This window comes from Cydia pomonella, chromosome 5, assembly GCF_033807575.1.
Source record: "Cydia pomonella isolate Wapato2018A chromosome 5, ilCydPomo1, whole genome shotgun sequence".
NCBI lineage: Eukaryota > Metazoa > Arthropoda > Insecta > Lepidoptera > Tortricidae > Cydia > Cydia pomonella.
In genome coordinates, this window is record NC_084707.1 from 9,296,070 (window position 1) to 9,310,238 (window position 14,169).

Sequence of the window (14,169 nt, forward strand, 5' to 3'; positions counted from 1 at the left end):
ACTCATACAAAAGAAGCACTTCTCATGAGGGGCGAATCTACCGAGTTCTGTGTATGAGTTAGAAAAAAACAAGTAACTGTCAAAAAAACTTGTGACCACTTTTATTCCCGACTGTATTTCGTCTCCTTTGCATGCCTGTCAAGTACCTCTCGAGACCTTTTTAATGAGCCTTAAGTCGATTTGTTTGTGTTTTTCCATCAATGAGATCATTTGGTTCCGACTGCATCATCAGACCAGTTCCATGTTAGCAAATTATTTTAACACAATCAGATACCGGGAAGTGGTTCAAATTTTAGTTACAAGATTTGAAGCACTGTATACTAATATTGGTAATATTGGTATATACGCAGTGAAACAAAAGCGTGTAATTACAAAAACACGTGTTTTGCGAGACCCGGGATATTTGAGTTTACGAGAGAACTTCAAACACATCAGGACGAGCCTAACTCACAATCAAAAGATTGAGTGTAAATCACAATCAAAAGTCGTCCTATCTAAATCCGTATTTTTTCCGCAGACTACAAAATCATTAAAAGGCCACCTTGCTGGTGCAGGTGGTTCGGAGAGTTAATTGATAAAAGCTCTTGACAAGTAAACAGGTGCGTATAATGCGTTTCACTCTGAGGGAACTGAAATAGCCTAAAGTTCTTTGCAAAGAGGCAGGTGCGGCCGATTATGGTTATACCGACTTTGGTGGCTTATGTCTAGAAATGTGTTGAATGCTATAAAAAGGGAAAAGTAACTCCTTACCTTCAAACAAAGTCTCCGAAAATTGATTGATATAAGCTCTCAAGGCAGCAAAGAGGTGCTTATAAAGCGATTCACTCTGAGGGAATTGTAGTAGTTTGAGATAAGGACGAGCCGCGGCGCCTTCGGCCGCACCTAAGTTTTTCGTGAAGAGACAGGTGCGGTCGATTATGGTGAGGCCGACCTCGGTGGCGAGACAACCGGCGGATACTACGGCGTGCTCGGCTATGGTTTCTAGCTCTATTAGGAAAAAAACAAAAATTATTAATCCATGGAAATCCAGTACTAAATCAAGAAAAATATGTGATAGATGATTGCAATTCAATATAATGGCCATCAAAATTTATATTGAAAAGCATTGGTATTTATAGAGAAACAAATTTGACATTCGCTTCAAATTTGACAGCTAATAGGCACTCTACGCAACATCAAAGGGAATTTGAAATACAGGTAGATTGTCAAAGAAAACTTTGTAGCCACAGTAAATTTACAATTTAAATTTGGTGAATATAAAAAAGTAGCACCGTGTAGATCAAAGCAATCGTTTCGAGCGATGGCGATGCCTGGTAAGATGGCGCCACTTTTTGATATTTAGCAAATTTAACACATATTGGTGAAAGAATAAGGATCAAAGTCAAATGACGTTCTAAAAGTTTTAATCATGTGTCGAAAGATGGTAGTAAATTTACTGTGGCTACAAAATTTTCTTTGACAATTCACTTCTATTTCAAATTCTCTTTGGCAACATACAGGGGCACGATGTTGCAGTTATTACATACACTAAAAACAAGCATTAGACCAAAAGCAATAAAACTAATTCTTACCAGAAGTAACCGTCGCAGAAGCAAGATTCTCCCTATTCACCGTATTATTTTTCTCGACAATAATAGGCGGTTCCTTCGAGAAGTCCGGCGGGCTCATTCTAGCGGGCAACGTTCTAGCTTTGAGCGGCTTTGGCTTGCCGTTGCAGTCGGGCGTGGTAGCCTTTAGTTCGGAGAGTATGCGCTTGCGCCCGATGTACTGGAATTGTTCTGCGCATATTCTACAAGCAAAAGGGGCTTGTCAGAATGATATCGCAGGAAGAGGAACATGTTAAATTGCGCGGAATAGGATATTGAAGTTTGTATTATCTAAAGAGTAACTATTCATTATTGAATATAATTTAAATGGTTACTCAATTCAACTTTTGACATTCTTATCCTATTTCCTTGATTCAGTGCAGCACGTCTTTTTACATCCAGCGTTCGTAAAAAGTTACATTAAAATGCAGGGTAGTAAGTTAACATTTTGATTAATGTACGCTCTAGTTTTGTCATCGATGGTATTAGCTAGCCAATACCGTGATATATATAACCGTCAGATTTGCTTGACTGTCGTAATATATGGGCAAAACTGTAAATGTATGGCACAAACGGACAGGGTACAATCTATGCTGAACTCTTTTGCGCCTGCTGTACTCGTTTGGGAATTTGAAAAACTACTGAACAAATGGTTTATATTCGACCCGTATTAGTAGTTTTACGCATGAAACACGACACGAATCTATGCGTGTATGGCTATCTATAAAATAACACAACTTACTCTAAAACATTGAAAAACGCTTGCTGCTGCGCCGTAGTATGCGTCTTCCACCACTCCACGAGTCTTTCCTCATCCAGGTACTTCAACACAAACAGGAAACACAAAAGCACATCGCGCACCTCCTCCGCGGACATCACACCAAATCTGGACACACACCGGACGAATACACACTTTAGTAAAGGGACATAAGGTTTAATTCAGTTTGATGCAGGTACTATAGATATCGCAATAAGAGGCCACGCACATAACCACACAGCACGTCGTTAATGACAAGAAAGTTTTGAATTTACGGGCTTTCCCTGCGTGTGTAATTTAATACTATTTTTCAATTTATCATTCGTTCCGTCTTAAATAGTAAGATCGATAAGTAACAACTACACTAGAAACTGGCAATTTGTAGATCTTATATCGTTGCAATAAGGCATACGAATGACCAGTTAATGTTTCTCAATGTTGTGCGAAGGCGGCTGCGGAAAAACGTCATGAATCGTCCAAAAACGCTTATAATTATAACAATTCCATTTTTCTCTAACCAGTGACAAGTTATATGAAGGATGCACGTATCACGTAAGTACATAGTTGTAATTATTATACACCGTGTTTTTATTGAATTCCGTTAACTCCGGGGTAGGTACGTACGTTTAGTTTCCTAAATGGCATAGTTAATAAAAAAAAACTTTTTATTTATAATATAAGTAATTAAATGTTGCACATGGCATAACATTTAATTCAACCAAATAAATGAAAACTGTGACATATCAATGTCATTTGGATCATCAATCGTCCGAGAGAGTACTTGCGTTTAGTAGCAAATGTATACACTCGTACTAAACACTAATCAATACGTAAACAGGCCTTAAGGTAAGTGTATACGCTCGTAAGGGCCTTATAAAATAAATATAAATTATTAATTATCTCCAAAATCTGGTTAATTATAATACACATAATCAGGAATGCACCCTTGAAATAACCGGAAATTAAAAAAAACACGGTGTATTTGTACAAGTAAGAGAAGTTTCAACGCAACCGTGGATTCAGATGTGTACTAAGTATGCCAAACAATTACTCCTCTCTTTTGTTAACAACACACAACGCTTCCTCTTAATATGGTAAACAAGACTGCAGAAAAGTGGCTATGGCGCGATAGCAATTCACAGTTCAGCAGTGATCTGTACCTATGTTCCGAGAGGACTAAATGTTTGGCGTGATTCGAAAGTGTGTTATTGTTTACCTATTGACTTGATCCCCGATATCGCTCAAGTCCAACCGCCCGGCGTTCCTGGGGAGCGAGTCTCCGCCCGACATGGTCGACACGGACTCTAGAGAGCTTTGTGACGCATTGTTTGCGTGATCTACAACACACAAGTGCATGCTAGATAGCTTATAAGGTGATGTAAATGTACTTGAAGTTAACCCTTTGACCCGTATCCGACGCGTGGAATTTCGATAGAAAATATAAACCTTATGTAATAGGACGTAGGTTGTGATTACAGCGTACGCCATCATAACTTAAGACTGTCTTGACGTTCAAAAGGTTAATGATCACAATATGGAGCAGCGGCGGCGCGGCCAGCGGGAGGGTATGTGAGTATTTGTGAAAGATAAGGTCGGTTGCACCAATCCATCTATCTCTGTTAGTGTTCACAATTTTTTTTGTATGGTAAGCTCACTGCTGAGTGACTAGGATCAGTCCTCTAATTGCAGATGGTGCAACTGGCTGTTAACTGACGTCGATCTGACCTCTTGTCCACTCACCTCTCTCTCGCTGCCACCGTTGCCCAAATGCTTAGCTGACACGTAAGAGATACAAGTGTATAAATATTTACTGAAAATTGTGTCACTGGCGGTGTGCGTTAGAAACAGGGAGACAATTCCAAAACCATTTTACATAGACATTTGTAGACAAACAAGTGTAGCAAGCAACAAGGAAGTTGGAAACATACAAACCTTTGCCGTAATTGTTGATTTGCACGACAGGCGGATCTTTGAAATGTGCAGAATTCCTTACTGGCGTGTGGTCAAAGTGTAGAGTGAGCCGATTTCTTCGAGGCGTGTTGTTTGCAGACACAACATCTTTCGCCGTGTTGTTAGTGATTGGGTTGACGGTCGCGTCCCCATCAACTTTATCATGGCCATTCTCTAACACCGGACTGGCTAGAGTTTTGGTTACTAGGCGGTGGGCGTTGTCTATAATGAAGAAAGTATTGATGAAGCAAATAAAATTAAACAGATAAAATAGGAACATGATTTCTCTAATTTGTAGTGTGGCGTGATCCCTTGGATTTTCACTAGAAAATGTGAAAGAGGATGTAGACTAATCAGTATAAATCTTTTTATGTATTTAGAATAAGAGTTATTGTTCCTAATAAAAAGCTTTAAATTCTATGAATACGATAGAGGGCGAGAGGGGGGGGGGGGGGGGGGGGGGGTGAACTGCTCCATCTATAATGATCTAAACATGCAATATACCAAAGTCAAGTGGGGCGCTAACTCATCTCGGATGATCCAGGGCGCATGGAGCAGAGCGAGCATTCATCATATTAAAGGCTCATAGATCATGCCATAGACACGTCTGATGCTGCTGGCGGGAATTCCTCATCCCCATAGAAAGAGCGAGAACACCCCAACTACGCATGCAAACAAGGATACAACTCACCTCGCACGACAGTGAGCCAGGGCGCATACAGCTGCGCGAGGCGTGCGCGGCACTGCCGCGATCGGTAGCGATCGTCGTGCTCGTGCTTCGTGAGTAGGGCGCGAAGCACGCCGAGTGCCGTGCGCCGTTTTTGAGGTGCCTCACGGAGGGATTGTTCCACCTGAAAATGTTTTTTATAAAAATAAAATTCCAAAAATATTGTTTTCCCCGATATGATTTCATGAAACTAAATGTGTAAATCGATATTGAAGTTGAAATCTTCGAAAGAGTACTTCCCCCTGTTAGGCGTTCTAAAGGGAAATTTCGTGTTTGCTAAAAAATATGGCCAGCGAGAGGTGAGGCCCAGTTACATTTGGAATCGAAGACAATGGACGTATGCATATAATTGTAACAGATGCTTACTTGTTTGAGTAATACTCCTGACAGAAAATGCCTCATAATAAATTCCTCTGACAGTTTTAACTTTGCTGGGTCTGCAACAAATTTTACAAAAAATAATAATAATAATACATGTCACAAAAATTATTCCACTGCTAAAAAGACGTTTAAATTCCTTGTATTTCTTTTTACCTTCATCCATATCTTTTCCCAGTTTGTTTGAGTGCAATGGCAAGTTGAATGGCACATAGTGTTCGTGCGAACATATTGTTTGGAGGAACGTGAATTTAAACTCGAACAGTGCTTTAGGCTCGCACGCTTTGAACTTGTCTAGGTATCTTTTGACTTGGCGGAACACGAAGCCACGATCCATAAACGACAGGCAAGACTGAAAGGTAAAACATTTTTATTTCAATAAATATAAACGCTTCGTCTACGAGTACAATCCAATTTCGTCACTTTTGTAAATCGTCTACAATGCCATGTCGTCAGCATACAATTCTTAAATCGTCACCTTCCTAACTCGTCCACAGTATTATTTTGACTACAGTCCCAGATTGTCTACATTCCTATTTTGACCACAGTGCCAGTTCGTCAACATTATTATACCATCCATTATGCTGCTGAGACCATTTCGGGGCAGTTTCTCCTTTTTATGTCTTTCTGTCTTGTATAATTGTTTGTGCTTACGAATAAATTATTTCTATTCTATTAATTATCCTGACTGCCATAAATAAGACAACATCGTTACTTTTTATTTACTATTGCATTGCTTTTTCCAACTGAAAGCTAGCACTGTACACCATATAGAAATCTGGACAAGATAGGAAATTCACGATATAGAAATGATGACGAGTCAGAACAGTGGAACATATGACAATAATGACAAGTTAAAAAGGTGACGAAATAGGATTGTGGACGAAGTGGTCTTGAGCCATGTGAACTCTAGTGAGATAGAATAAGGTGCAATCTCAATTCATACCTTAAGAAATAAGGCAAGATTTTTGTTAAATATGTGAGTCTGCAAGGGTTGTTGCAGAATATATGATGGCTCAACGACTGTAACCAATTTTTCGATGTTGTCCAAGAGATCAGCGTGAAATCTTTCGTTTCGGGACATCTGTAAGTACAAAGCACAAATTCATTGAGTGATCTTCAGGCTTAACTATTATTTAAACACTTTATTATAGATAGGCTACTGTGTGGGATTCGCGGCAAATTCTAGGCAATGTGATAAATGATAACACTAGTTTTTGCCAGGAACGAACGCTGGGCTGGAACAAAGTATATTATTGACTAACAAATACAAAAAAAAAACTTAATCGACCAAAATAATAATTATCGAATCTGCTCACAAAATTTCACAAATCACTTCAGAAATGCGACTTACAGGCAGGGAGAACAACCAAACATAGGAAAACATTTTTGTACACGCTGAAATTCATACGCTTAGCTTGAGCTTCACACTCGCTTGGTCAATCAAAAATATGAAATTCAAATGCAAAAGATAAAGATAGTTTATTATTCATGTAGGCATATTACAATGCGCTTATGAACGTCAAATAAAGCTACACCGGCTCTAACCCTACACCTCTGACCCGAGAAGATTTAAATCCCCCCTCAATTGGAGGAGGGAATCCTAAAATGGAAAAAATACAAAAGGATCGAACCCGGATCGTCACTGTTACCACCTGTTTTTAAGCGGCTGTTTGCCAACTGTGCCACTATAGGATATACGTAAGTCGGTGAAATTAGGCTACTCACGGGAAAGAATTTAAACAAAAGAGGGCTGTGATAGAAAAATCTTTTTTCATCCACCAACCGTCCGACAAGGAACTTCGTTCCAAAAAATAAGGACATTCAACATACAGTTTATCGTAAATTGATTACACATTATTTTTTAAATTCGAATGACTATAATAATGATAATGGAACTAACCTTAATTCTTCCAGTGTTAATAAGATATTGCGCCATGCTTTTGATGATAATATCGAAGAAGAAACTCGAGTACTGCATGAACTTGTGTCCCAGTAGAAAATCTTGCTGATTTGGGTCGACGAACAGGTACAGAGGCGCCGTCAATACCGTGTGCAGTTTGAACGCTACGCAGTTGAAAACATACTGTAAGAGAGATTAATTTTGTAAAATGTATTTGTATTTCCACGTCAAAAAAGGATTTTTTTGACGTGGAAATACAAATACAAATAATTTTATTAATAACATAGTTACAGGTCAGCTACCATTGTTGGTATTATACATACTTAATTTATGGTTTAAGAGGAATTCCTAGTTGCGATTTTTCCATACAAACGCTCTCGACTGATTCCTCCCTGGATTTTTAACCTAGAGCAGTGATTTTTTCAAATAAGATCAATATCATCAATATCTGTGCCGCTATGTTTTGCTTTTTTGGATTATTTTATTTTGAAGAAAGATACAGCGCCTCGAAAATCGCAAAAACGGCTCAATTGAATTGGCTGTAAAAAAAGGCACAGTATACAAATATGACAAAAAATATCCAAAAAATCAAAACATAGCGGCATAGATTATTTCTTCCTCTTGCAATTTCCAAAATTTCATAATGATTAGTTGCGTTTTGGAGGAGGAAACAGTCGAGAGCGAAACCTCGATTTTTGAGTTTTTTGCGAGTGAATTTCGGTCCGAGCTGCAGTTGTCCTTATCGCACGAATTGGAGGCGGAGACAGTTTCTAAATATACGTACACAGAAGGAATAGTGATGGGCATAACATCCTTATTAGGGATTGCAGAACCGGTACTGTTTTAAAGAACCGGGATTTCTCGGTACTTTCGGAACTGGTCTAATTATTTCATTATTATAAATAAAACGACAGCATTTTGCGATTTGGCCACCTTTCGTATTATAATTTAATAATCACATTTTCTTTTATTACGTAGTAGGCAATTTTTTTTATAAATATAGTATTTTACATTGCTCACACTTGTGCGTCACAAGTAAAAGATAACTACTTTGATGTTTGCCACTAGATAGCAAATTTAATGAAATTACATTGACGAGGGGATTTATATATAAGTATCGCAGTCGTATTGTATAATCCGCCGTATTACATTACGGCTAGCCGATATCAAAATAAGGGCCATTTTGAAATGCGGCGGTTCAACGATTAAGGTATGTTGGGTAAATACCGGATGCGGGTGAAGAACGTAGGACATTCATTTCCCCCTGATTTGGCTTTATTTTTTAATGTTGGCAACATTGTGTAAGACGCCATTTCATTGCGCCTCGACTATCAGTGTCCCCGCGTCGCTCAGGGAGTCGGGCTTGTGCTATGTGCAATCACAGAGAGCAAGGTAAATTTCGCGAATTCTTCCTTCTATCCGATCTTCGCTCTGTAATTTATTTTGCGTATTGTGATGAAACTGTGTTTGTTTTTGTAATTGTGTTAACAGACCTAGCACTGCTGTAGACCGATATCCGATCTTGACCCTTCCAGGTAAAGATCGGACCAGAAACAATCAGATCTTTACCTGTTTAAAAAACAGCAGTGATTATCAAACTTTAAATTTTCTTCAATTTACCTACTGACCTTAATTATCACATTTATTGTTTTCTTGATCACACTTTCGGACCTTTATTTTTATCCAGTACCACTACCAGCGCGACGGTTACTGACAATGTAATTTTTTTTAATTTCCGCAACCCAAAGGTTGCCTTTTAGCGATAAGACCGCATGTTGTTTACCTGTGCTTATGTGTATGTTTTCTTTTGTATTGTTTTCTTTTATTGGGGTGTGCAATAAAGAGTATTTATATTGTATAGGGATGATGATACATGTTGAAAATAACAAAATCGAGTAAATTAGATAGCAAATGAGCAATTTTTCGCAATAAAGTACCTACACATACGGATGCATATGTAGATGTGCACGCATACATACATTGCTAGTTTCGGATACAAAATAGAGATAGGGCTTCGAAATTAGTTTCCTTAAAATGCTTCAAGAGGGCTCTCTTTTCCTATATATTTACTTTACTCTTTACATACGATCCTTACATTTTATCAAAAAAAAATTTTTTATATAAACTATATATATACATAATTGCAAAATTAAACCAACAAAATCGCAATTTTAATTATTTTCCATACTTCAAGATGGGCTCTCAGTGACCTTGACCTTTTTAAAGAACTACTTAGTCTTTTTGATTTCTAAGTTTGATTCTTATTTTTTTGGCGACCTTCATTAAAAATGACTGGGCACGATTATTTTTTATTTTGATTTTTGTCCCTCCTACTTAAGTACTTAATATCTTCCAGTACATTCCATTCAATAAACAATACATTTACACTTTCCCTAAACCTGTACAGTTCATGAAATCTTAAATTGTCAAAACTACGCAACGTATCTATTATTTTAGAGTTTTTTTTTTTATTACTTCGGGTATACCTTACAATAAGAGGCTTCTTAGCACATTGTTTACTTATCAAATTGCCTTATGACATAGGTATCAAAGTTTGAGAGCCACAATTTTACCAATTTTTGTATCCGGGTTAAGATCGGATACAAAAGGGTAAACACCGGACCTATTTCTTTGTGATACCTTATTCTCTTTCCATTAGAAGCAACTTTTTTTCACCATCCAATGTTCTCCCTTAATGGCAAAACACTCGTTACCCTAAAAAAAAGTATGTCTCATCTTTACACAGGTACAAAACTAAAACCGTTCTATATTGAAGATTACCAAAATTCAGGCCGAATCTACGGTTATTATTTAACGATTCGCTACGCAAGAATCTGTCACGTGTTGAGATCTCGAAAAAACATTTTTTCACGAGTTCTCTCAATTGGTCCCAAAAATGTCCGGCATTATCCCAACATACTTTACCCAGATTGTCATTGCGATACGTTCTTCAATAAGGCGGCCCAAGTTTAGCCCCATCGTACTACAAGTTAAATAGATTGTAGTTTAACCCTAGGTATATTTATACCTACTTACAAAATTTCACAACACACCATGATCACTCCCAACTTACTGATACGGATAGGTACAGTCAAGTGTAAAAATATGGGTGTACACATCTTACTCAAAAATATGTCCCATAGCATCTTATTCCAGTGTAATAAGAGCGTAGTACCATATTTATGAGACGATTCTTTCGATACATATTTTTGCACTTGACTGTACGACGACAACCGAAGCTGAGACATCATTCTTTTTTGCAGTTTTTACCTATATGGTAATTAATATCAATCAATCAATCAATCATTTATTATTTCGTCATCATAGGTGTAAAATACATTTAGTACAGGTGATAGGGTGTTTGGTATTAGGGTGTAATAGATACAGTATAATATAAAAATGAAAAACAATATTACGTGGTAACAACAAAAACAACTTGCGTCGGGCAGCGCAGAATAAATTCCGTCTGGCTCGCGGGCGATGTCGACGGAACGGCGCGCAATGAGCTAGCGCACGAGTCTCGCGTCTGTGTGCGCGCACTCACACTTAGATAGCTCCGGCTCCCGCCCACCGCAGCGCGACAGAAACATAGCTTCAAAAATTCGAGATTTGAAAAGTTGCTCAGCTAGGAATTGCTCTTAAACATTATTTCGCGTAAGGCAAAGTATACAACACGTCGGAAACGTCGTTATTTCCATTTTAATGTTTCGAAGATGGTTACATACATGGTTAAGACATTTCCAAGAAGCTAAGAAGCCAGTTTGCAGTCTTGTCCTGTTGTATAGAAATTAAATCTATACTAAACCTAAAAGCAGCACTACATAAAAACTAGAAATGATAAATTTACCTTGACGTAGCTATCCAGCAAGTCTTTCCGTCCGTAATCATGGATCATATGCACAAAATGCACAATCAACTTCACAATCTGATAGCCCATGTCATGTGTGTAGCTTTTTTCCACCGTCTGAAATATAAATGCATACTTATTTATACTTATTATAAATCCAAAAGTACAAGTGCTGCTAAGCAGATTTTAGATGCGATTTGGCATTTGGAAAGAGAAAGAGGCACTTTACGTTTAGAAATTCACCGCCAGAGAATAGTGAAATCTGTGTCACAACTAGTAGAAAATAAATGTAATAGCATAACAGTTATCTAAGGGATCTCCGATACAGGATGTCGGACTGCTATTCAGTCCACAACTTACTCAGTATGTTATAATACAATTGAATTTTTTTGCAACGGACTGTTCCCATTTTCCTCATATTTGTATGACCTTTTGTACTTACCATCAACTCAAACAGTTGGTTCAATATCGTCGGCAAGAAAGCTACCAAAGCACTCAATTTAATCGCATGCGCGGCTTTCAAAGCATTGCAGACGTCGTTCCACGGCGGCGGCGATGGCGACGTCGGCGGCGAGTTGGTTTTGATCAGTCGCTCCGCTTGTACGAACAAGTTGTGTAGGTGTGTGTCACGGGTTGCTACGGTGGAGTCCAGGACCAGTTGGCAGCGGAAGAGCTGCTTTTCGCCTTCCACCCAGATTACTTCGGGGCCTGCGTTCTGCGGGAATAATTTTTCTGTCAGAAAACTCAAGACTCGACCATAATCCTTTCTCAAAAATAAAACTCGCACTAACGGTTACGCAACAAATACCTATAGTTACTCAGTCTGATGAGATCAGTCCAAGTATTCTAAGGATATTTAAAATACCACGTATTAATATTGTGTTGTGCCTATATTAAAGGATTTGCAAAGGCAGGACTCAGGTAGATACTAAAATTTTAAAATCAGAGGACCTTATCCCATTGCAATAAGTAGTAGGATATAACTAAAATGTTACTCACCCCTTTACCAAGTCCGAGTGGCTGGATGGACAGATAGCCCGATGGCAAATGCGTGGCTATAGACAGATTCACGATCTCGTCAACAAACTTGTTGTTCTTTAATAAGGGAACCCATGCGTAGCTATAAAACGAAAAAATATTAGAGATTAATCAATGTCCACCCGATCGTGGTGTATTTGTCACTGCCAAGTAAGAGAAGCAGTTAAGTAGACGCTCTAGCATGACCGGCGGTCGTGGAGACCCTTGTTGAAGCCTATGTTCAGCTTGGCATTCAGCTCATATGACAATTAATGATGAAATATATTTATCAGTCATTTATGGTTGAACCTATCGCCGCGCACGCTACACAGAATGCATTGATCGAATTTCTCCAATGTAGTCTTGGTTACAGTAAGAACAAATACAGCAGAAACTAAGTTTAACAAACAAAATGTAAATTACCCAATACACGTCTCAACGTTAGCGTCATTCTTCTTAGTCAAGTCGCACGATATGTGGTAAAACGTGAACAGCAGATGGTGGTTTGGTGTGATGGTAGCTGGTAGGCGGATCTTGGCTTCGTCACTCCACGAGGGGTTGGCGTTGTGGTGCAGCACTGAGCACCGGTATTGCGTTGTCATGCCGGCTCGCCCGTAGACCACCTACGAATAATATAACAATAAGAATAGACTGACTGACTGGTTGACTTGTAGAGAATGCCTCGTGGCATTAAGTCCGCCTTTTGTACTATTTTTTTTTCTTTAGTGCAATAAAGGTTAAATTAATAAATAAACAACTATAACAGCGCTATCTGGTGAGGTGAGTGAGTCATAGATGGTGTATTACAAATGGTGTGGAAAATTGCAATCCAATAAATAGGCCGATCGCTTCGAGAGACACATGAGTCTAACAGCGTCACCATAAACGCATAAAATGTCTTCGTTATATATTTGGTAGAATAGAAAACTTTGAAATCATAAAATAAACTTCTGTTATACTTAACCTGTTCTGATTTACTGCAAAGCAATAAAAATATCTCGCTATTGAATATGTAATGACTACCTTTGTTAGCTAATGTCACCAACTCTTAAAGTAAAAGTATTGATAGTTTTAAAGCTACTCGGATGGCTTCCTTAACAACTGGCCCGATGAAGCACAAATTTAAAGTTGAGAAGATCAAAGCATTTGCCCGGCACAAGCTAACAGTAATAAGTTTCTGTCAATAATATAATTTTTGCTACAAGCTTTCATAGCTGGCTACTTTTTTACCACAGGCAACTAATACTCTTCGAGAAAATTCTAAAAACCCCAAACATAATTAGGTTGCGTTATTTCATCACAGAGTTCCTATGGCCATTTCCTGTCTCCATCATTAGATCAGCTCGACGGTACCATAATATTGCATTGTCATCCGACTTACATAGTATGCTAATTTCAGCTCAATCCGAAATCGGGAAGTGGGTCAAAATTAGCTTCCAAGATATGACTCACACTAAATAACAGGGCAAGTTAAATAAAACCTTATAAAAAGGCCAAAGATGTAAGTGAGTTGTAATGAAGATATTGAAATTGAACCAACTTAAAAATCGGATAACGCCACCAACCTGTAAGGGCTTATTGTCGCCCGTATCACACTCCCTCAACTCAATAGAGCAGGCGATGTTCCTAGCGCGGGCGAACATCTTCTGCGACTCGAAGTTCAGCGACAGAGGCCTGACATACAAGTGGTGTATGAAGGCCGCATACGGCTGTTCTGGTTCCATGTTGAGTGTGGCTAGTTCCAAGGTGAGTGGCGAGGTAGGGGGGAGGGGAAATGGCTTAAGTGCTGCATATGCCGTCGTCATACAGTCTGTAAAGTATAAAGAACATCTTCGATTCATCTAGTCAGTGAGCCAAGTAGTAATTTATACAATGCCTCGTCGTAACTCCTGCTAAGATTCATTTTGGTGTTGTTTAACTGTATTTTGTATTTCTGAGGGTACATTGGTATGTTTTTCCATTAAATAAACATTAATTTATTCATTCACAAAACAATATACCTGT

General features: G+C 38.5%; 1 protein-coding gene across 1 annotated transcript in view; it reads right to left on the minus strand.

The window, feature by feature from the left end:
• LOC133517667 (dedicator of cytokinesis protein 9) overlaps window positions 1-14,169 on the minus strand; it is a 59,758-nt gene that overhangs the window by 34,837 nt on the left and 10,752 nt on the right. The window contains exons 10-24 of the mRNA XM_061851026.1: window positions 13,731-13,975; window positions 12,589-12,788; window positions 12,148-12,268; window positions 11,591-11,863; window positions 11,149-11,265; window positions 7,302-7,484; window positions 6,345-6,482; window positions 5,555-5,750; window positions 5,387-5,457; window positions 4,985-5,144; window positions 4,276-4,515; window positions 3,560-3,680; window positions 2,329-2,472; window positions 1,572-1,789; window positions 751-987 (exon numbers count right to left, since the gene is read on the minus strand). Of these exons, the coding sequence (XP_061707010.1) occupies window positions 751-987; window positions 1,572-1,789; window positions 2,329-2,472; window positions 3,560-3,680; window positions 4,276-4,515; window positions 4,985-5,144; window positions 5,387-5,457; window positions 5,555-5,750; window positions 6,345-6,482; window positions 7,302-7,484; window positions 11,149-11,265; window positions 11,591-11,863; window positions 12,148-12,268; window positions 12,589-12,788; window positions 13,731-13,975 (2,664 nt within the window). The remainder of the gene's footprint in view (window positions 1-750; window positions 988-1,571; window positions 1,790-2,328; window positions 2,473-3,559; window positions 3,681-4,275; window positions 4,516-4,984; window positions 5,145-5,386; window positions 5,458-5,554; window positions 5,751-6,344; window positions 6,483-7,301; window positions 7,485-11,148; window positions 11,266-11,590; window positions 11,864-12,147; window positions 12,269-12,588; window positions 12,789-13,730; window positions 13,976-14,169) is intronic.